The sequence below is a fragment of the Lepisosteus platostomus genome, chromosome 12, assembly GCF_059453375.1.
Source record: "Lepisosteus platostomus isolate fLepPlt1 chromosome 12, fLepPlt1.hap1, whole genome shotgun sequence".
NCBI classification, from domain to species: Eukaryota; Metazoa; Chordata; class Actinopteri; order Semionotiformes; family Lepisosteidae; genus Lepisosteus; species Lepisosteus platostomus.
In genome coordinates, this window is record NC_142622.1 from 19,014,823 (window position 1) to 19,039,518 (window position 24,696).

General features: G+C 38.4%; 1 protein-coding gene across 1 annotated transcript in view; it reads left to right on the top strand.

Annotated features, from left to right (window-relative positions):
* LOC148651227 (myelin basic protein-like) overlaps window positions 1–24,696 on the top strand; it is a 69,365-nt gene that overhangs the window by 36,196 nt on the left and 8,473 nt on the right. Inside the window, exon 3 of the mRNA XM_088601277.1 lies at window positions 1,724–1,793. Coding sequence (XP_088457403.1) covers window positions 1,724–1,793 — 70 coding nt within the window. The remainder of the gene's footprint in view (window positions 1–1,723; window positions 1,794–24,696) is intronic.

Sequence of the window (24,696 nt, forward strand, 5' to 3'; positions counted from 1 at the left end):
TAATTATTTTGGCATTACAGGTCCCTTGTGACTGGCTGTAAGAGCAGGAGTACTATCCACAGTGTGCTAGCTGAAATTCACTCTGCCATCCTTTTTGCCATTCCCTGATTCACTATGTAGTCATTATACTAGTGCATAATGGCTGTCCCACCCCTGGTTGATGATAATCTTTTTATGGGCAGCTGTTAAATAATAAAATCTGTCTTGCATGAGAACTGAAAAGCTAATATTGTTAGTAATATAACTTGAAGTTAATGGAATTGGAAATCAATTGGAAAGCAAATGGAATTACATTTTATATATCTTTTAATTTATATCTGATGTTTCATAGGACTATCAGGTCAGTAACACCTTAAGGAAATATGTAAGAAATACAGAATAATAGCAGTAGTAGATTTTATTTAATAGTTATCTCTCCTGTTTTTTTAAAGGTAATGCAAACAGCTTTACAGAAAGCTTCATCAGACCATTTTTTTGTTGGAAACATTTTTGTAATAGAGCCTCACTATTTTATTAAATTGGAATTGGGGAAATTTTATTTGTTCTCAATGCAATTTTCTTTTTGCAGTGTCTAAGCCTTTATTAGGTTATCAGATTGTGGACTGGTAGATAGGGCTGGAGTATAAAACTGAAGCAGGTTTATTATTTTTACATTGATAGTCACTGAAAGCAAAGTGAAATCCTGAGCAGTGGTGAATTATTTTGTGAATTGAAAGAAATCCTTTCTCTTGATGTAAGAAATTACATGTATCTTTTTATTAGATACAACAGCAGTGCTTGTTGCAAAAATGGCCTTGTGTTTAATACGGTGGTGTACCATTTGTGTTAGGGTTAATGGTCCCATATCAAAGTGCTTTTATTGATTTGAGGCCAATTAAAAAAAATTGAGTTTGAGTTCATCTTTTACCCAGGTGCATTGCCAGGAGTGATTTTTATGACTTAGGCTCTATTGAAATGTCTTTAGCCTCAGCTAAATCAGAATTAGATCTCTTGATCTTTTTCTATAACTTCTGCTTGTATTATAATATATATATAGTTTTTTTTATTTAAACACATGGAAATACTAGTTAACTTGTATTTCATTCTAAATCAAATTTCGCTATCCATTGAAACACCCCGACATTTTTACAAGCACTGTGTTCTTGGCAGCCTGTTAAAGTAAATATGCATATAAAAGTCCGCCCTGCCCCTTGCAAACAAAGTTTCCATTTAGTTTTACAGATGTGTTCTGGTGAAAACTTAAAAACGCATTTGCCTGAGTCACAAGCCAAATATTGAGACATATTGTGCAGTCTTGTCATGTAATGAGGGGGGAAACATTGTAGACAGTGTAGCAGTTGGCGATAGCGAGGACTGAGCATTTCTTCCTCTTACAGCTGCTCAATTAATCAATATTATGCTGTGACCTATTTTTAATTGTTTTGTTCTTGTTCCTTAAAAGGCTGCTGTATACACATTTGTTGAAGTAGCTAGTGCCATGTGACAGTGTATTCCTTCTGCACTGCACTGTAACCATGGTTACTGTAACCCAGAATGTCCAGGGTGGTATAGGTCTAGTAATGCTGGTGAGGCCTTCTCCTTTACTTATTTTAGGCAAAGTAATACATCAATTCAGTTTAATGGCTAAAACATCATGCATCTAAACAGATTGGTTATTTTATTATTTTACTCTATCGATTGTGTTAGTTTTTAATTTTTCATTAACCTTATATCTTTTTTTCAGTCTTCTCCACAAGCTGGACCTAGTCCGTCCTTGACTGAAGCAGAACCCACAGACGATAACGAAGTGTTTGGTATGTGCCACGCCTTGTAGCATGGTTTTCTTTACTAGAACTTGTCATTTACAGCTTTGGGAAGAAGTTGACAATGCTTAAGATTTGAGAAGAGAAGCATTGTGCTTCTGAAAAAAATACTTAACCTGTGTTGGTTTCGTTCGTGATTATGTTGCAGACTTGGACAAGTATGCAGAATATCTATTTTCAGATTCTGAACTTCCCTTTGGAAAAAGCTATTACTAACACTTTTCTTCAGTCTTAGTTCAGTTTTATCAGCCTGTATTTATTTTTATGCTCATTGGCAGTTTTTGGTAAGCATGCTGGGTATCTGCAGACTATTGCAGCAGTGCAGTGTATGTGTGAAGTTCATTAGGAATGGAAAATTTCAGGCAGTGTTTGACTGAGTAATTTATATTGCTCTATATGACAGCTCATCATCCTGCTCCATTCAGAAAGGGAGATGGTTATTTTCACTCTGCATTGTTTTATTTTTTAAAAATACACAGCATTAGGTGACTTTTTGCTTTTTGTGAAAAGGAAGTTACTAACTGAAGTTGCAACATCATACCTATACAATAGCCAGTTTTAGATTGGACAAATACAAGACAATACAAAAGGTCAGGAAAACTAAATCCTAAAAAAACATTATGGTGAAAAGAAGCCATTTCACACATAAAGATGGCCAATTTGAGATTGCATATAAAGCATAGGTATAAAAGAATAACTTATTTCATATACAGTAATGTCTTTTATGGAACAGTATCTAAAATGCTATACAATAAAAAGTATAAAAAAGGTATATATTGTAAATGGACCTGAACAATAAAGCTCTGTCTAGATTTAAAGGCGAAACCCATGTATGACTCCTGCTCCTTTCACTGGTTTCTCTAACCCCATTTTGTGTTTGTGCTTTGTGACAGATGGCATTAAGACTTAATCTGCCTGTTTTTATGGCCTGAAGCGCATCAGTTTAGCACTCATCAGCGCGTGTTCTATCAGGAGAGGGATGTTCTCTCCTGGTAAAAGTTATATTTCTGGTAGGGCAGCCCAGTGGTCTCAGGGCCCCTGGCAGTGCAATTCAAGTCTGTTCTGAGGACCATTTTTCAGATGTTGGCATTCAGCAAAACCAGAATCTACCAGATGAGGGCGTTATCTACTGATGCTCCTCTGCTGATGCGGTAGCTTCATTCTGTGATTGCAACTTCGGTTTACTTATATATTGGCTTTCCAAGCTGGAGAGTGACAGCCAAATAACCTTCCTGGAGCTAAAAAGCTCTGCTCAGACTCTTAGTCCTTTAAACACTATTTCCCATCATTGTCCAGGCTAAGTGTTTTCAATATAGTTATTCATTTGTCTTTTTATTTTTTTGTTGGTGATTGATCCAAATGACTGCTGGAGGTTATGGGAATTCTTTCCTGAAGTAAGGCATTTAGACTATCTGGTAAATTCTTTGTTTGACCCTAGTAACTCTTCTAAGGATGATCTCCCCAGTTCCTGTTGTGGATTATATCGATAGCTGGTTTTCATTCCTTCTAGGCCATGGAATTGCTTAGCATGACCAAATCTATTTTTGAAGGTTCTTTCACAGTTTGAGTTCATCTGACATTGGGCTCGTAAGCATTAAAAAATGTTTAATAAACCAATTGTTTTGTAAATGTGAGGTCAGTGATAAAACAGGAATGATGTCCACAGAACTGCCTGGAAATTATTATAAAGGGATCTCTCTAAGGGATTTTTATATTGGTTAGATTTTTGTTGTTCAGATGTGGAGTATTGTCTATATACAGAACCAGAACTGGAAACTTTGGCCCCTCCTTCCTTTCTGGCTCCACACAGCAAAAACTTTAAGGGCTTGTTTGTTTTTCTGACTGCACTATTTTTTCGACTGCAGAGATGTTTCATCTGACTTTGTGACGCAGGCTTAACCTTTCTACACTTATGGGTAGCAAGTCCTGTAGATCCACAATGAAAATTTATTTAAGCTTTGTTGAGCACCTAGGTGACTTTCGGGAAGATTTTCAAAGCTTATCACTTTGGAGAATTTGCTTTTAATTTGTTGATAGTACTTGCCAGTCGATCAAGTGCTGACATTTGAAGTGGCATTTTAAACAAAAATGTTCGTTTCAGACAAGCACAGTTTGGGGTCTTTAAATGTGATTTATCTGGAGATCTAAAACATGGACCTTTGCTTTGAAACAATATCCTTTGGAAATAAATCTCTTAATGTGTGTTTGATCAGTATTCCACACAGCTTAGTGAGTAGAATGCGCACAGCTCCCAGTTTTCAAATTTGCTTTCTATACTGTGTACTATAAAGTACAGCATCATGTTTTGCATTTAATTGCTTAAAGCAAGGGGCATTTGATATTCACTACTTGACCTAAAGCACCACAGAGAAACTTTTACCTTTTGACAGCTAACCTGCAATTGATATAAATTAGCCAGACAATGAGATTACATTTCAGATCAACAGGGGGTAATAACTAAGGGGACAGATAGCTTTTGGTATTTGTCCCATAGCATTATCCAGTTAGATCTTGTTGTATTTAGATCCGTCCTTGAATACAAGCAGAGCTAAATGATTTTCATACCATTGGTTAAACCTGATCTGGCTGCCTGCAGTCCTGCTTTTATTTTTTATCTTCTGAGAATTCTGAAAAACTGAGCTTCCCACAAGCTCTCATATATTTTTACTCTGTAGCACACTTCCTCCAACCATGTAAGAAAAAAGGGGTTTTAATTAAACTGTTTGAAACAGCCTTATAGTTTACCATGTGATGCAACTACATCACATTTACAATCTTGCTTCACCTCCCATGTAATGTTGTATAAGTTGCTATGAAATATACTTTTGCTATGCAAATGCATGAAATATATTTACTCTGAAATGAAAAGTAGAGGTAGAGCAAATGCCACAAACAGGTGTCTCCTGTTCTTGGTTTTAAATGTGCTTCTGCTGTATTTACAGTAGTTTCCTTTTGTGCCCTGCACTTCATGTTTCACTTTTGATTCTGTCCACATGGCTAACTTTGTCAATTCCAAAAGATTGTGAATACTTATATCAAGTTCTTTTCAGTCTTAACAGGACTAAAAAGTTTGTTCCTTCAGCTTGTTAATATAAACGTTATCGGGCAGTGTACTGTATACGCACTGTTAATTTTAAATTAGACCACTGTGTAGGGGGATCAGAGTATTGCATTGGCCCACATGCCCACCTGGGGATACCTTGCATGCAAAGCATGCTAGCAGTGGATGTCTCTGAGGTGCCTGTGGATCCTGGAAGTTGCTGTGGCTCTTGATATCTGAGGGAGCTCCCAACAATTGACACGGTCAACACCGATTGTACACTCAGGGAATCCCAACTGCTGTCAGGTAATATCTTAGCCTAGACTAGAACCACCGGGTGTTCTTCAGTGTTTTTTTTTCCAATCCTTTGTGGAAAAGGAAGATGTGTTTTTTACCAGCCTAACATTGCCTTCTTCAGTGTGTGCACAAGCTGAGGCTTTCACTATGAATGAATGCTAAGTCTTTCACATATGCAAGGCAACTTAATAGTGTACAGTTTTTTTGTCTTCTGTCATTTGTCTTGTCTAACACCATCAGAAGGGATGGCTGTAAAGCTTGGTAGCTTTTTAATGATGATTTCTGCAAAGTACACAGGTACTGTGGTGAGAGATTCTTTTTTTCTTGAGAAGCAGTCATTTTGTGTTTTTTTTTCCACATTTACCAGTTGAACTGAATAAAGCCAGTGTATTCACTGAAACTGGGAAATCTGTTCAGTGATTCAGAGGAGCCTAGGAGAAACTGCCGTGTTACATCTTATACAATAACATTGCTTTGTAATGTGACAAACGTATATCATTCTACCCTTGTAAAAATTAAGGGTATTGCTACCTACTGATTGTTGTTTTATTTCCTAATTAGGACATCGCCGCCTAAATTCAGTAGTGAAGTCTACAAAATATGCTGTTTGATGAAAGAATTACCAGAGGTTCTCTTGTGTTTTTTTAAAAAATAACCCAAGTATAGTGGAAAGGCTGAATTAAGCCTAAAATACAAAAATCGGGGGAAAAATTCACCAAGAAAATAATATTGCTGGATGTGGTTATTCATATGTTGTGCAACATGGATCATTATTCATGTTATGGTTGCACATTAGCAAAGACACCCATATCACCCTGCAACTCACAACTAGCAACCAACTGAAGCTCCGCAGTTGTGAGCCTCTTCAGTACCTGGATGGGAGACCTCCAGGGAAAAACCAAGGTTGCTGCTGGAAGAGGTTTTAGTGGCGCCAGCAGGGGGCACTCACTCTGTGGTCTGTGTGGGTCTTAATGCCCCCGTATAGTGACACTATACTATAAAAATGTGCCGTCCTTTGGATGAGACGTAAACCAACTCTTTGTGGTCATGAAAAATCCCAGAGTTTTTCTCGATAAGAGTAGGGGTGTAACCCCAGCATCATGGACAAATTTTCTCATTGGCCCTTGCTAATCATGGCCTCCTAATAATCCCCATCTATCAACTGGCTTCATCACTTTGTTCTCCTCCCCACTGATAGCTGATATGTGGTGAACGTTCTGGTGCACTAGGGCTGCCGACGCATCATCCAGGTGGGGCTGCACATTGGTGGTGGTGGAGGGGAGTCCCCACTACCTGTAAAGTGCTTTGAGTGGAGTGTCCTTAAAAGCGCTATACAGTATACTGTAAGTGTAAGGAATTATTATTAAAAGTAAATGTGTGGCCAACTCATTCAAGTCTGGAATTCATTTTATTGCAAACCTTTTTTTTTAAAAAAAGAAATCAATTTGTATTGCTGATGTAGCCTTTGCAAAAATTGAATTTGCAAGAACCAATTTACCAGAACCTGAATCCAGTTCTCTGTGACTCTGTATTGGGTAATGGATGGATGGAATTCAATTCTTGAAAATTATGTTGGTAGGCATGGCACAACCTTATTGCAAATAAATTAAGTGCACGGCCAAGTCATAAATAAGATGAAATAACATATAATACTAAATCCCTAACAAAATAATTTTATCTTTAGTTCTTCCGTCTCTTGATATTTATATCCAGCGCCTGAGAGGCTATGTATGTCTGCAGCTCATTCATTTCTGGAAGGATACCAAGTATTAAAGGGCGGTTGATGGTCCAGTAGATGGCAATCCATCACCCCTACATGGAAATCTACACCAGTGGCTGTGCTGGGTTAAGGAATCTCTCTTCAGTAGGATGTCCTTCATAAAAAAAACAGTTAAGTCAGATGTACAATTTAGTATCCTGTCAGACATATAATTGGGGTAGTATTTATATTGAAATACAGGATAAAGTGCAATCGAGAAATAGAATCCAGTCAAATCCATTTTGCTTGCATGACAGGTGGTCTGTCAAGGCTATTGGTTATGACATACAGGTTCAGTGTTAGGAATGAAATTGCCTATGAATATTCCAACTTTGAATAATATGGAGGAGGAACAAGAATACACAAGGAAACCAACTCCAGTTACTTAAGAATATTAAAACAATGATGACAAAATCCACACCAAAAGGTGAATTTGAAATCGGGTTTCTAGTTGTTTTTTTTTCCCCTCAAAGTTAGTTTCAGAGGGCTATAGTGAGGTGACTTTCAGAATTGTGAATGAAATGTAAGTTAGAACATAGTATTTTTTCCTGTAAGTCAATAAGTAGGATTTTCTAAAAAGGCAGTCATTTGCAAAAGTGCTGTTGCACAAGCCTTATCAGTTATGTCTTTTTACTTAAAAGTCAGCATTTTTCACATATAGTAGGTGTCCAGTGGCTTTTCAGAGCAATCCCAGGTAAAATTTGTCCCCACTTTTGAAAGTTTTATGAGTTTTAAGCTTCAGTGAGGAGGGGCTGAGCTAGTCAAACAGAACACCTAATGGGAATTAAATTGACAGTTTATGTGTGACAAAGAAGAATGGATTTCTTAATGTGCTTTTTGCTTTGGGTCAGTTTTTTTTTTAAGTCTTAAGGCTTTATAAGAGAAGAGGGTGAATCATTGCATACATTTTTACTCTGAAATGTTTTCAGTGTAGCCGTTGCCTAGGCATGGACTAGGATTCTAGTGGGTAGTCAACCTGGTTTTGGAAAGAGGGGTCTTACTTAGCTTAGAGTTTTTTGAGCAAGCAACACGAGTAATGAATACAAATAATATGATATATTGAGATTTTCAGAAGCCGTAAAAAGGATATTGTTTCTTTAAAATGCTTTGTAATTTATTAAAATTAATGCATTTATCCACTTTAAGAAGTGGACAATTGGGGTGATAATTAGTGGAGCCATGATAATGAGGAGCCACATTCCACCTGGGGTGGTTCAGCCTGTTTGTTCCAGCTTCCCTCATCCAATCGACAGGTCCTTTAACCATCAAGACCAGCACTACCCTGCTTTGCCACTACTCTGATGCTCTGTCATTGAGATACCTCCAGCTTGGCTAGTGCACTAAACAGTACTAAACCTACATTATCGTAGGAAACTCTGCCTCAATCCACCTGAAAGGATCTCGGTCCATCCTGAAACTGATCTGCCTGTCAGCAGCCAGTCACCTGCCTAGCACCGGACCAGTTCTCAGTCGGAATACGTGTCTGCTTTTACCCTGAAGGCATCCCTGCCTCCAGTCCTGTTCAGATCATAGCTGCCATTTCTCTCCCATTTTCACCATCAGGCTTTGTCCCATTTCTGCTATCTTCTTCACCCATCATGATCAACTATTTCGGCTGGTGATATATAAAGTATTGACCCTGCACACTGATGGCACAAATGCTCTTGACGTACAGAGCCCATTGGATTTTCTCTGTCTTTTTTTTTCTTCTTTTACTTTCATCAGGCTTGACATTCAACTTGTTAAATCACCTGTGCTCTGTCAGCTCTCTCTAATGAGGTGATTTATATAAACATTAAATGTCCTTCAATTTTCCCACTTCAGCCCATGAATGAAGTCAAAATGACACTTGGAAGTATTTAAGCAGTATCCAAAATCTATATTAAAACCTTTATTTTTAAATGTGAATATAGATTACGTTTCTTTCGGTGCTCCATGTCAATTCTTATGCAGTTGGTAAACGAGCACCATTCACAAATGGTATGCAAATTAGAAGTGGCAAGGGGAATTCATAAAGACCCACCAGGTGGCTGAACCAGTAAAGGCACTTGCCTAGGTGCAGGTTGAGCTCTGTGATCATGGGTTCAAGCCTGGATCATGGCTCTAGCCAGTACTGACCAAGATTCCCCAGGCGACGGCATTCAGGCAGTGAGTGGTTGACTCTAAGGTCAGAGGGTTGCGCGAGTGGGATTAGCTGGCTACATTCTCTCCAATGTCATCAACGCCGCTGGGTGCTGCTGAGGATGGATGCTCCTCTCTTCCAGTCAGTGTTGACCTTGTATGTTAGCATGTGGCTGGAAGGTGACCAGGGTGGAGTCTCTGCCTACACTTCCTCATTCTCCCCTGTGTGCTGTTTCAGTCTGAGAGCAGAGATTAAAAAAAAAAAACCTCTGCAGCACTAACAGCTGAAGATATCCAGAAACAGATGGATAAAAGTATTTTACCACACAAGGGTAATGCTACTTTTGTAAGTGCTTTTGTAAAAAGAAAAACTTTTTATTGATCAGGTTGTCATAAATGCCAAAGTGAATCACAAGCTTTGTATTCCTATTTGCAATCCCTACCTCATATTCTGTGTTATTGTTATGGATCCTGGCTTTTCAGGAAAAAAGGTACAGCCCCCATGTGCCAAGAAGTCAAATTATTGTGTTTTCAGTGTAGGTTACTTTAGGAAAAACTGAATCATAGTCTTTTAGCACTGAACCACAGTTAAGCTTGACTTTAGAAACAGTTGACTTGGCTTAAGAAAATAGTTCTTAACTTAAATTGATTTCACCTGCATGTAAGAGCCTCCCAATCTCAATGGAATTTTTTTTCAGAAAAACTGCTCATTTTGACAGATGACCCAGCAATTATCTCATGACTATTTGCAGTCTTGACTTTTTTTTGCAATTTAAAGATGGAAACCGTGAAGTGACATCCATTTGTAAGATTTTTGCAGTGGAGTAATTGGAGTCCTTTTTTTATCTATTTTTCTATAATATGTAAACCATCCATTTATGTTGCTTGTGCAAATACAAAAATAAACTAGTGACTTTTATGTTGGGGAAAACCTGTAACAACTTTGGATAAACTACAGTAGGTTGTTTGAAGAGAAGTAGTTCAGGTGGGTAGCTGCGTCAGCATGCGTAGACTGCAAAGGAACAAGTAATAGGTTTATTCCATGCTGAAAAAAAAGAAAGAAAACACAACGTTTCGGCCATGGAGCTTTCTTCAGGTGTGTGAGGAAGGCTCCACGGCCGAAACGTTGCGTTTTCCTTCTTCTTTTTTTCAGCATGGAATAAACCTATTGTTTGTAGAGAACCCTTACAGCAAGTTACTCTCAAGACAGCATTGTATTAAACCTCTTGATTTTCTTTTCCATTATACTCCCCATGGTAGCAGTTGAACTACTAATTATTTTTACTTTTGCAAAAAACAGTGTTTACCGTCTTCAGTCGCTTTGCGTCACCACTATCATCATTGAAGTCTTTCAGCTTTTTGAAAAGTGCAGAACAAGCGAAAGCCAAAGTTAATGTTGGCATCTAACTTTTTGTTCACCCTCCTTTCCTCTCAAATTTCAAAGTACAGTCATGGCTTTAAATGACAGGTGGAGTAGCAAAGGAAATGACAAAGTCAGCGCATCCGACTCAATGCCTGGCAGCCTTTGAAACAAATGAAAGCAATGTAGCGCTGTCAGAGTAGCGAGTTCAGAGCAGACAGGAGAATGGAATGGACATTATGAATGGAAAACATAACATTTAGAAATACATTTTTATTTTGTGAGGAAAACAAAGTAAATACATAAATAGGTTATATTGCTAAATTGTGTATATATAATAGTATTTTAATTTAATTGTTCAGTGGTGTTCTTAATGATTTGTTACATACTGCCAAAGCTTATGTATACACTACTCACTTTTTGTAATATACAATTGAATTGGGGATTTGTCTGGAGCACATTGGCATATAGATCATTTTGCCTGGCTCTAGAGACTGCAAAAGTCTGTTTTATGCCCACTATTTTTACAGTTGTTCACTTAGGCTCTTATTTTTTCATAAATGAAACATAAGTCATTTGTTTTAGACAAGCTCCTATACCAACATAATTGCAAATCCATTTTTCCCTTTTCTGTTTTTATTGGTTATAATCATTGCACACTACAGAGCTCATAGTAGTAAATATTTTCCTGTGACTGGAAGAAACACTCGATTTCCTGTATACTGTTTAGTCTTTTTTTGCTTTTCAATATAAAAACACTGATATATAACAATTCCAAGACTATTGTGAAGGATGACTATAGTTGGGGAAAAAAAAGTCTGCTCATTATCAACAATGGAGTTGGTTGATAAGACATAGAAATGTCTAAAAACAGTCACATATCTAAGTAAATTCCTCAAGATACAAATGCTCATTTCAGAAAATAATGCTTATGACGATGTACGGTAACTTCCTAGATGCCTTGTGTTTATATTAACTAAAACTATTTTTTGTGATCATGCAAGATGCAGTAATTCGTAATGCCATATTAAAGCAAAGAATGTTGCAGTGATTAAATAATAGACCTGTAATATGCTGTAGTTTCAAGGAGAGCAGCTCTTTGAAAATGAAGATGGGATCCAGTGGTAGGTAAGTGAGCAGCTGGAGAGCCAAGCGAACAAGCAGAGAAGAGCAGTTGTAAGCTGGAGTAAATGGAAAGCCTTAAATCTGTGAAAATGCAAAATCAAAGTGCTGAAGGAGAATCCAAAAAACCTGAGAACTGTGTAGGAAGTGAAGTTTGAAAGCCAGGGTAAGCAGAAGTAACAAGCCAGTGGCCTATCCAAAAGTGAAAGTTCAAAAAACCGAAACTCAGTCAAAAAATGAGGAGGCTATTATAAAAAACAAAAATGCCAAGACCAAGTGGAAAATACACTTAAACCAAGTACCATAGTATTGCCAAGGTAGGTCTTAAATACAATGCGTTATGTACATTCAGGTGGGATTGTTTTCCATCCATACCTCGTTGTTATGGCAACAGCCTGATTTACAAGTCTGTCAGCTGTGGTGTTTTTGGTGTAGTTGGTCCTATGGCACTAGCAGACACAAAACCACATTAATTTCCATGAGACCCCTATTTGTGGTCGTTTGTGACAACATAAAGGGAAAGTGACACAACCCAAGTCTACTTGTGAGGGGCAAGACTAGTACTGAGCAAATGTTACAAGTGTTTTTATTCATCAGATCTTGATTAGCCTTGATCATGCACTATTAAGTGCAATTCATTGATAATTATCATTATCCAGATTGTGTTCAGTAAAGGTTCTACACTTCCCTTGACTGACTGTGTATTTACACATGTTAAATGTTGCCCAGGAACACCACTAGGTTAGCGGAAATAATTCAGTTTCTTGGGAAAAGTATTCTGGTAACAAGGGGCCCAGCAGTTGACTGGACTGTGGCAATGTGATGTTTATGGTTTAGTTTTAATGTGACAAAGACCGTGCACGTGGAGACCCTGGGTACTTGTATTGCCCTGTGAAGATACACAGTTGGGTTCCTTAAAATAAGTATAAAAAGATGCAAAACCAAGAGTCAGAGCACGAATGAGTACACAAGAATATATAGCATCTAAAGTCTGCAATAGCTGATCACTTGTTGGTAATTAATTTCTTTGATACGTGACCCTTAAGTTTTTATAAATACATTTTACAGCATTCAACTTTATTTGCTCAGAAGGAAGAAGAAAAGCATTTGTTTGGCACGTCAGCCACACATAACTTGACAGTCCTCTCATGACTGGCATTTCACTGAAGGGTGCTTGTTTTAATTTTTTCTGACCTAGCTTCATTAATGACGGCTAAATGAACCAAATGCTAAATGGATCTTAAGTGAGGAGAGGTTTTAGTTCTTTGGAAAGGAGAGCAAAAATTCTAGATGCATCTCTTAATGACATAATCATAACTTCCATACCTATTTCTTGTAATGCCTGCTTGTCTCACAAAAATAAACATTCATGTGGCATCTTAATAAGTACTGTTTTTTTTATTTCACAGTGACTGTGAAGTTTCAAATTAGGATTGGAAATTTAGTTTTGGTGCTGATTTTTCTCCGACTGAACAGAATCATAATTAAAGACGTTCATGCTATAAAGTAATTCCTTACACCTACTGTATATAGCACTTTTCTGGATACTCCATTCAAAGCTCTTTAAAGGTAATGGGGGGGCTCCTCTCCACCACCAGTGTGCAGCATCCAACTGGATGATTCGATGGCAGGCATGTTGCACCCAGTACACTCACCACACATCAGATATCAGTGTGGAGGAGAAATAGTGATGAAGCCAATTCATAGTTGGGGGTTAGTAGGAGGCCATGATTGGTAAAGGCCAATGAGAAATGTGGCCAGGAAACCTGGGTGACATCCCTACACTTTTCGAATATTAGGACGTACACAGACCACAAGGTGAGCACCCCCTACTCGCCTCACTAACACCAGCAGCCACCTTAGTTTTTCCCAGGAGGCCTCCCATGCAGGTACAGACCACGCTCACACCTGCTTAGCTTTAGTGGGCTGCCATTTGTGATTTGTGATGTAGCTGCTGACTTTTATGCCTTGCATTCCAAGCCATTTGGTCATTCCAAGTCCTGTCAGAAAAGTTATGATTAGGTTTAATTTATGACAAGCTAGAAAGACTGTTAGGTGAAAGGTGATCTCTCACTCTTGTCAGAAAGTGTGCTTTTACTTCATACAGTTTTAAGGCAGATATAACAATCCATAGGTTTTAGGTTTCAGATATTTAATATAAAATAAATCAACTTACTGTATATTTATATACAGTATAATATACACATACTGTACCTTTTTTTCTTGAAAAGCACTCAAAATGATTCATAAGCGTTCATATCCATGCACAAAGAAGGTTTCAGAGTTGCAATATTCTCATTTTTCATCTACACTTGGTGTACATCTCTTAGTGTATATGTACACAATATATAAACACAATCCTGTTCGTTTTAGGCCTTGTCTAGTCTTTGGTAAGCTTGGCTGCTGCTATAAAAGATGGAAGACATTTTCTGAGCTACAAACTCATACGTTTTATAATAGTCAACTTTGTACCTCAATGGTAAGAGTTCATGTTGCTTCAGGTTCTTGCTCCCAAGGATAAGCAGCAGAACTTAATATAAACAGGAAGACATGCGTCTCTGTAGCCAGCTGTATATCACCTTGGTTTGTGAATGATTGGTCCAGTTTAAAAAGAGAAGACTAGCCTGTTCCAGGTTTCCTCTTTTCTCTACAAATGCCATGCCAAATGAGGGCTAAAACTGGGTTGTGAGAACTAGGTTCTTTCTGTTACTGAGTAGCAGTTATGCTGGTGCTGCACTCACTGCTTTTTCAAAGTGCACAGCTTTAGGGATCAAAATCTGTCAGAAACATCATCAAGCCACGCATTCCTGTAAATAGGCCTTTACCGTGAGTTGTCCACAGGATTTTCCGGTTTTAAAGGGAAGATAAATCCCATTGACAGAATCTTTACTGTCTAAAGTCCATGAAGACAGTGGGAACCTCGTGCGTAGTTAGTAGATGTAGTAAACAGCCTTATATTTTAAGTGCTCTGCCCTTTGTCTGAAGCCAGTGTTCTGCAAGCAGAATTTTATCCATCCCTTTTGTTATCATTGTGATCGCCTTTTTATCTGAAAGCAAGAGTGATTTCTGCTTTGTATACTTGAATTCGACTGCAGCAAAGGGTTCTGACCTCTCGATGCAGAACCATGGCTTTCCCCAGCATTTTGTGCATTACTGTATTTACTTCTACAGTGTACAGTAACCGTACCTTTTAAAAATCTGTCCAAATCATACTTCAGAATAACATTAAACAAATAGGGAAAAAAATATTATTTGAGTGAAATTCTGTTTTGAAAGTCGTGTGCCTTTTTATTTAATCACTTTTCACATAGTGGTGAAGGTGAACACATACAAAGATATTTTCTTCCAATATCTAAACAGTTAGTTGCCAGATATCTCAATTAATTAAAAAAAAAAACCTTTATAAATATCATGGATTGTCACGAGTCATCTTTCATTAGAATTGTTTTTTATCTGCATTAGTGTCCTGGGCTTTCTAATGCATAGTGTTTTAATTTGTTGATAGTACTGATGTTTTTAGCATTATAAGTCATCAGCCTATTAAAATATTAACACATTTAAATATAATGCTGCAATTTAATTTTTCCTGTCCAAATTACCTAGATCTCTTAAATGCTGCAGTGGGTGAGTGAATATATTGCAGATACTTCTTCTTGCTGGCTGTAAGCAAGAGTCTTTGTATCATTATTGTCAGAATTGTACTTTCTTAGTCACTTCAGATGAGGCAAAGGGTTATAGAATACTTTGAGGCACAGATGACTTGCAGTTTGTGTTGGCTAATTTTACCTTCTGGTGGCTTACCATTGAATTGAACCCATATGACGTGTTTATTCTCCTTTAAATTTACCTTGTACAGCTTGGATTGGTTTTTCTCTTCAGCACAGAATGGCACTGTAAAGTGTAGCTATGTGCTTGTATCATTCCATGCAGGAATTCAGCAAGGAAAACCAGTGATTATAAAAGGCAATTGGCTGAAGAATTTAATTGGCTTTTGGTCATCTTTCAGTTTTGGGAATCTGGTTTTGCCAGATTTCTACTGGTTGGTATACTTGTCAGTAATTCTAGCTCTTTTTAAACCTTATACCTCCAAAACTAATGAAAAGCAGTAGTACCAAGTTCTTTATGGTAGCAGATTTGTAGCTGGTACCTGATGGCAAATTGAATAATAGCCTTTTAATTAAACAAGGGATTAATTAATCTTACCAGTTGTTCCTCTGATGTTTCTGCATTCTTGTCTTACAAGAGACATTTGACCGTTGTCAGTCATTAATTATTGAAACAAGTTGTGTAGAATGCTGAACAACCTTCTTACAATTACTCTTAAGGGAACATTTTTCTAAATTTAATCACCAAATGGTTATTATATACCCACCCAATTTAGAACAGTTTAATCACTTGAAAACATCTTAGAAATCACTCCTGTACTACCCAGGGAGACTCACGGACCATTTCCATCTGCAGAGACATTAGATAACAGGACAAGTGCCTGACAAGACAGTGAACGCTGACTCGGAAAGCCAAATGTCTCTCACTGATGTCATTGCATGGACAAAGAACTGTAAATCTAGGGTTAAGTTGGAGCTTAAGACTCTGATGTAGTAAACTGGTAACAATCCCCTTATTTACTAACTTGTAACTTACAGGGACAAGTTCAGCAATGCAAATTTTATTAGCTGCTTCAAGCAATTTACTGATAGTTAGGAGGAGTATCGGCCAGCCCTGTCTTCCTCCACAGCCACAACCACTCAAGACATCATCCTGCTGCATCACACAGCATAACTCCATTGTGCACCAGATGAAGAACGAGCCAAATAAGACACGTTTTTGTAGGAGCTGGGCAATGAATAACTTGCGATAAGAAAACGTCTTGTAAAGAGAGTCTTTCTGGGGAGACCCCAGCCCAAACTCGCATTATCTTCTCAGAACGCTTGTAGTCTTGGTAGTCTTGCTTGCAAAAGGACAAGCACCTTATTTATTTTGCCATTTAGGGGTCTCACAAATGATCTGGTGGAGCATATTTTATCCTAACCAGGCACCAGGGACAAACTTCAAAAACAATCCATTTTTAACAGCATTGATTTTAGAGAGTGAAATAAGCCTGGAAATAGGGCAGACCTGTAAACTGATTGACAGCACAGAGATTAGATGTAATTATTCAAATATACATCTCAAATCGTGCTAGTATTAGATTTCTCCTGTCTACCTTTCACTGTGTTTTCCTTAAAAATCACACTTATAGTCTATATGTGATCACACATATTATTGATCATATATTATATCTAAAAGATGGGACCACACTGCTTTAGAGCAATTTTAGACCTCCTTTTCCTGTTTAACGGTAGGTTCTTCACATTTCCGCTTACCTTTACTGTACGTGTCTCATCCTGAAGTGCTGCATTTTTTTGCGTTCAGCTATATCTATAAAAAATTAATCCATACAGAAATTATTTAAAATTGTTTTTGTTTTCGTGCAGCATTGTAGAAGAGCACTTTGGATTACATGCACTATCTGTAGTAAGGGCTTTGTATAAGATTGCGTTGGTCGATGTAAATAAAATTATTTGTGATATTTGTGTGTCTTGAGCTGCCATTCATTGTATCCTCTAAATCCCCACCCCTGCTCAGCCTGTGAAGTTCCATAAATCTCTGCTTGGAGACCTAATTACTGTCATGTCCCGAGAGTTATTTTTCCTTTGGCATCCATTGTTTGATCTTGAGCCACATTGGACGCAAGGCTCATGATACGCCCCGATGCTGCTGAGTTGTGGCATCGCTCAATGCGTGATTCCAGGGACAGATGCATTTTCATTATAACTAATCATTCAAAGTTAAGACAGTGTGACACAGGGTGTGAAACCAAGAGGTGTTATAAGTGCTGTAAATATCTCATCTGAACATCATATAGTTTAAGAGCTAGCTATGCTTTTGAGAGATTTTTTTTCTCTGCTTCTCTCATTGCTTCTCTTCGTTGCTTTGAGTTCAGAGAAGTCTGAGCATCTTTAAAATACTTAGCTAAATTCCCGGTATAATGCTTTATTCCACTGGTAGGGGAAAATTGATATTTTCCAGGTGGATTTAGAAAACTGCTTCATCAACACTAAAAAAAATTATAAGTATGAAACAGCAGTTTGCCACCTGTCATAAGCAGTGCATTTCGAGCGGATGGTGTCTTGAAATTGCTTGATGTTTTGGTCTACTCTGGGGATTTGCCAGCACTATTTCTTTTGAGCCATTAGGATAGAAATCTAAAAAATGAAGATCCAGCTTTTAACCTGTTTACCTCACCTGCTCAGCAGCACTTTGGCTAATTCTGTGAGGAATTCCGGTTATTCAGTTCCTCCCTTGCTGTTGTGGTTTGCCTAAACCATAAACAGTTGTTAGGAGAAAATGGCAAAACAAAGGTTTTAATCATTCTTCACAAGGATTGTGCAGTGTGTGAGGTCTATAAATAAAGAGCAGCTGCACCCGAGTGAACTTCCAGTTTAAGCTTTAACTGTTAAAAGTTAAACACTGTTTCTATAATCAGTCCTCCAGATCTCCAGGTCTATATCCTGTGCATAGATTTGTCAATGTGCTATTTTTATTTACTATCTTTTATTTGCTTTTTAACACCTCATTAAATGATCTAGTTCACATTAAAAAAAACTAATGGTAGTTTTTCAGGTGTCAAGAGTACGTTTTGGATTTGCTGGAAATTACTTTTGATTTCAGTGGTTGCTGTACAGTTGCAATTTAGCTTTGCTGCTAGTTTTTTATGTTAAATGTGTGCAGCAAATATCAAAGCCAAGTCTTTTGTACTCATTGTGCTATTATTTGTTCACCTTGGTAGACTTAATTTCAGGCTTCAGTCTGGAGGTTATTGAAATATCAACCCTTACATTAATGGGCTAAGTGATTTGTTAGAAATTGATTTAAACAGTTTACTTTGAAGGCATTATGCATGAACGCTTCACTTTAATATTGGCGAGGGATCCACAGTATAAATATTAATTGAATGTACAGCATATCGATAAAAATACTGAAGTGAACCATGCTACAGACTGGGCCCCAATATTTTTTTTTCATAGAAAATAATGCAGACATACAGAAGTAACAGTCTGTATAGATCTTTGTGCAGAAAAGCATTTCCCTCCTCAACTGGGAAAAGGCTAACGCCTTTCCTTTCTTTTTAGAGCAGTATCTACCACTAGCTGGTACAGGCCCTGGTACTGTTTAAGCATATTGCCGGAGTTGCAGCTCAAAAGCAGATATTGTTGAAGGGACCATCTATCACTGTGGCTGTGTTCTGTGGTTTGACACCATTGTTCTGAGCACCGTATAGACTGAGTCACTCCCAGAGCAGTTTTGTAGGATTCAATGACATTAGGCTGCCTCTTAAACCTTTCATAGTCCTCACTTGAAAAGTTACTCGTAGCTGACTCTTCAACTACAGATGTGCATGTGTGCTGTGGTGAATGATTCCTTTTTTTTAGTTTAGTAAGTTAGTGAGGAATATTTCCTTGGTGCACAAAATGTTCAAAGTTAAACGGATTTGCACTGAAGAATATTGCTTGCATATTAAAAATGATTGCCTTTTAAATACTTGGCATTCTGGAAGATTCTCACCTCTGCAGAAAAATAGCTCTCACTCTCACAACTGCAGAAAATAGATGCTCTTTTTTTTCTGGGAATAATTGGTATACCGTCTATACAGCTGAAGTTCCTCTCATTTTTTGTGGCGTTTTAGTCTCTCATTCCACGTCAGTTGGTGTGAGGGTTCAGTGATCTACTGCTGAAAGTCACACTTAATAATAATAATAATAAACTTTATTTTATATAGCGCCTTTAAAGGTGGCTTCTCAAAGCGCTTTACAGGATGACAATAACAATAAATAAGAAGACTACAACAATAAATAAGAAGATTTCACAAGATAGGAGACAATTATAATAGAGGAGACCGTGGAAGGTGGTATTAAGAAGAGCAGAGGGGTGAAGAATGGAACCAGTTAAGTAAAGGCTTTTCTGAAGAAGAAGGTTTTGAGTCTGGATTTGAAGGAGTTTAAGAGAAGATGACTCTCTAATATCCTTGGGCAAAGAGTTCCAGAGCTTGGGGGCATAGCAGGAGAAGGCCCTGTCGCCCATACAATGTAGACGGGCTTGGGGGACAGTAAGGAGGGCAGAATTTGAAGAGCGGAGGTTGCGAGGTGGGGAGTAGTGCGATAAAAGTTCAGACAGGTATTGAGGTGCCAAGCCATGTAAAGCCTTATAGGTGAGCATGAGGATTTTAAAGTCTACGCGGCAAATTTTTATGTCAGAGATGCAATTAGATAGAATAGAGACAGCCACATCAGTGTCGGGTTTGGTATGGATGTATATTTGAGTATCGTCAGCGTAAAAATGAAAGCTGAGGCCATGTGATCTTAAAAGCTGACCAAGTGGGAACATGTAAATGCTGAAGAGCAAGGGGCCCAGTATTGAGCCCTGGGGGAATCCAGATTTGACAAGACCAATTTCAGACCTGTACCCATTGAGAGAGACAAAGTGACAGCGATCAGTGAGGTAAGACTTAAACCATTTGAGGGCAGTGTCAGAGACTCCAAACACAGTCTCGAGACGAGAAAGTAAGATGTTATGGTCAACAGTGTCAAAGGCAGCACTGAGATCAAGAAGGATGAGTATGGAAAGAGAACCAGAATCAGAAGCTATTAGGAGATCATTGGTGACTTTGACCAGGGCCGTTTCTGTGCTGTGAAGTTGACGGAAGCCAGATTGGAGTGGTTCGAAAAGGTTGTTTGTCATGAGGTGGTTATGTAACTGAAGTGTGACAGCACGTTCTAGAATTTTAGAGAGAAAGGGTAAGATGGGGCGAAAGTTGTTAAGATTGTCGAGAGCCATGTTAGGCTTCTTTGGCACGGGGGTAATAGCAGCAGTTTTTAGGACCGTTGGTACAATGCTCAAGGATTCATGTATTATATTGAGGACAATGGGACAGAGAGAAGAGAAACAGGACTGGAATAAAGTGGTGGGAATGGGATCTAAAATAGATGTGGTGGGTTTCATGCGCGTAACTAGTTTGTTTAGGGATGCTGAGTCAAGAAGAGAGAAGCTGGAGAGACGGGAACCAGAGAAGTTGGATGAGGAGGGAGGAAGTATGGAAATTATATCCGTAGTGGAGAGAATGTGATGCCGGATGTTGTCAATCTTAGAACTAAAGAAATCTAAGAATGTGTTGCAAAGTTGTGATGAGGCATGTGGTAGGGCAGTTTGGCTTGAGCAGTCTGTTGATGGTGGAGAAAAGATGTCTGGGATTGTTTTGGTGATTTTCAATGATGTGAGAGAAGTAGGTGGATCTAGCAGACTCAATTGTAACCTTATATTCAGATAAGTAATCTCTCCAGGCCTGATAATGTACATTTAGGCCGGAAAGATGCCACCTACGCTCAACTTTGCGAGAGGCTGCCTTCATGAAACGCAGATGGTCATTGTACCAGGGGGCAGGGCGAGAGAAGGAGATGGTTCGAGTTTTCAAGGGAGCAAAGGTGTCGAGGGTAGATAAAAGAGCATTGTCAAGTAACTGTATTTTGTCCTCTAGAGGGTCAGAGGAAGAGAAACAGGATAAGGAGGACAGAACAGAATTTGCAAACCTTGGGTGACCAATTGATCGCCAGTTGTGGAAATTTACAGAGCGTGGGGGGGAGGTGTTAGAAACAGGTAATTCCAGATTGAAGAGAATGGCTAAGTGGTCAGAGAGGCCTAGATCAAGGGGAGAGCAGTGGGAGACAAAGGAGTCATTTGCAATAATTAGATCTAAGGTGTGTCCTTTGTTATGTGTAGGGGTACAAACAAACTGAGTAAGGACAAAGCATCCCAAAAGAGAAAGGAAGTCTTTAGCCAGACTGGAAGAGGTTGAATCAATGTGTATATTAAAGTCCCCTAGAATAAGGATCCTTTTAAATTTAAGGGATAAGAATGAGAGAAAATCAGCAAACTCACCTAAGAAGACTCCACTGGGTTTGGGTGGTCTGTAAACTGTGGCAATAATAGTAGATTGGGGGATAGAAACATTTAAAACAAGACACTCAAAAGAAGAGGGAGGAGGTATAGCTATAGGACTTAGACTGTAAAAACAATGTACTGTAAATAACAATGATGCCCCCGCCTCTGCCTGAAAGACGTGGAAGGTCAAACAAACCATATCCAGGAGGAACTAGTTGGTTGAACAGGAGTCCATCGTTTTGTTTGTGCCATGTTTCGGTTAAACACAGAAGGTCCAGTTGTTTTTCTTTGATAATGTCACATAAAAGAAGAGCCTTGCTGTTAACGGAGCGGGTGTTGAGTAGTGCTGATCTGGCCAGTCTCGGGGATGCAGGGGGAAGCGGAGTGCGGTCCAGGTGCGGTAGTAAGAGGAGATTTTTTAGATCGGCGCCGGTACGTGATGGACTTAGACGTGCGCCGAAAGGCAGGGATAGAGACTCCGCAGGCAGACGAACGAAAAAAACGGCGTCCTGTGCTGCGATGGATGTAGCGAGTCGGTCGTAAAATCCCAGTAAAACGGCAGTAATCGAATGTGTCTTTGACCAGGAAGTAGCTTTGTTTTAGTTGAAGAAGTTGCAGTGCAGTGTACCTCAGAGACATGATCGATGAATCGAGACGGGAAGGAAATCCAGAGAAGGCGGTAGCAAGTGGTGAAGGTCTTCAGTTGAGTAAGTTCACAATGCAGTGGAAGTCGCATTTGTGAATTTGTAACGTGGAGCGGATAGCGTGAAGCGGATGAAAATAGATAAATTAGAAATCAGTGTAATCGAGGAGAAAAAAAAGGAAAAAAAAACATAAATAAGTAGATAGAAATGAAAAACTGGTGAGAGGAGCGGCAGCCAAATGCACCAGCGTTCCCTCTCGACCGGAAGCCTGCTTTTTAAGACACTTAATAGGTGCACTGCACAAGTTTTCCAGAGATATTCCACTGCAAAGGTTTCTGTAAGAATACTCTGAAATCTTTAAAAAATCCAATTTATTCTTAGCAGTGGAATAAGTTAAAAACTTTGGCAATTGAAATCAGTCTAGTGAAATGCAAAAATTTGCAGGGGAACATATACACATAGAAAGTTATGAGAGGCAGGAGTGGACAACAATCTATCACTGTCAATGTGAACCGTGGGATGTTGAGGAGGTGATCAGTAGACTGTCCTATTCACAATAGTAACAGTAGAAAATCTACAGTGTTGAGGAGGGGATCAGTAGATTAGATTTTCTGTTGTTGCTGTGGAATAGTGCAGTGTTGAGGAGGTGATCAGTGTAAATGAAGGTACTATGGAGGAGATCAGTTGTATGTAGATCTACCAGTGTCAATGTGAACAGTGGGAGTTGGAGGATATATTAATGTCTAACTAGTAAAAACAATTGGGGATCACGTTATGCCAGTTAGCACTGCATATCACAGCGAGCACCTTAATCTTTTGGCTTCTAACTGAATAAATGAATCAGGCATTCTGTATGGATAGGAGATAAAATAAACTCTTGGCACTTTAGATCTGTTAATTGCTATTAATAAAGACTGAAAATAGGGTATATCTCTCCTAATTTCACCAAATGCAGAAAAATCTGGCTAGAATTGTGTATCACACATCACAGAATTAAACCCATAGAGGAATCTGAACAATTGTAAGGATTCTGTACAATCAGTATCTACAGCAACTGCCTTCAGTACTTGTGGATGTTGAAATTTGTAGCACTTCATATATATTAGTCATCTGGTAGAATTAAAAAAATAATGAGTGCTCAAAACTGTAGATTACGTTAACTGAAGCTTTCGTCCAAGATATTTATCATATCTGGTGCAATCGGGTGTAGGAGGCTTGATTCAAACATTAGTCATCTTTCTTGAAATTGTTTTTTTGTCTTCTGAAGTTTTTTTTTCCCCAAAAAGGTGATTAATGGTTAAATGGGCTGTAGGTCTGACTGTATCAGGAGCCTCCTGTCTCCCTTCCTGTAGTAGGACTGTTAGACATTTTAGATTTCTTCCTTTCTTTACTTTTTAAAGCAGATAAATTGGAGTGTGTTCTTCTCGTAGGGTTTCCAAAACCAGAAATTAATAAACTTTCACCCAGCTATTGAACTCGTAGAGTGGAACCTAGCATGTTTTTTTTTTCCATAAGCAATTAGTCCACTCATATATATGAAGAAAAACACGGAAAGGAACCATTGCTAGCCCTCACTTTACAAGATAACGTTGCCTTTGTATCATCAGTATGTTTGAGCAACACTTCCAGTGAAGTGGCCAGCAATTAGAGAGAAGTCCTGTGTAATAGACACCAGACATGACAACAGTCATGCCCTACTTGCCAAATGTGAGCCCTATCGAAGATGTTGTATATGGGACCCGCTGGTGTTTGTGTGAGATCTTGGAGTCCCGGGTACCAGTGCACAGGCATATGCTTAACCAGTTTATATGGAAGGAATGGGATAGAATCACACCAGACAGTATCTGCGGCCTCATTCAAAGCATGCAGCTTGTATTGTTTCAAATATTGGACACACAGACTACCAGACTCTATCACAGTAAAACCCCCTTTGACAAACGTTTATCAGCATAATTTACTGTACTATATATGGTTACAGTATGTGAGTTCATAAAATGTTACTGTACCTACTAAATGTTTTTGATAAGTAAATGTCTTCACTGTTTTAAGAGGATTCTTTGGCTACTCATTGTACCATTTATAACAGGAGAAAAGGAAAGTACAGAAGTCTGCTCAGGTAATGAAAATGCTCACAATCTCTGCTCATAAATTGCTAGCAGTTAGTTGCTGCTTAGTTATAGATGAGGACAGTTGCAAACCATTTAAAATATGTTTATGATGTCAATTTGGTTGACCTGAACAGCAAAACTTAAAGGATCCTCTAACATCAACATCTTGGCAAGTTTTGCCATTATGCATTTAAATAGGACCAACGTCATAGCTCAGACTGAAACAAAGTAAGGTAAACAGATGGTTGCTTATTATTGTGTTGCTAAAGATGTAACAGTTTGCCTGGTAATAATTTCATTCTTTTAGCATGCTCACAACATATACTATATAACTTTTTAGAATGAAAGTGAAGAAGTCTTATCTGACCTAGAAATCTTGTGCCTTGATTTCTGAAGTGTTTACACATTGTTAGCCTTGGATAGAAAACGGGACAGTGTAGAACAGTAAAAATCTCCCATCTCCTATGG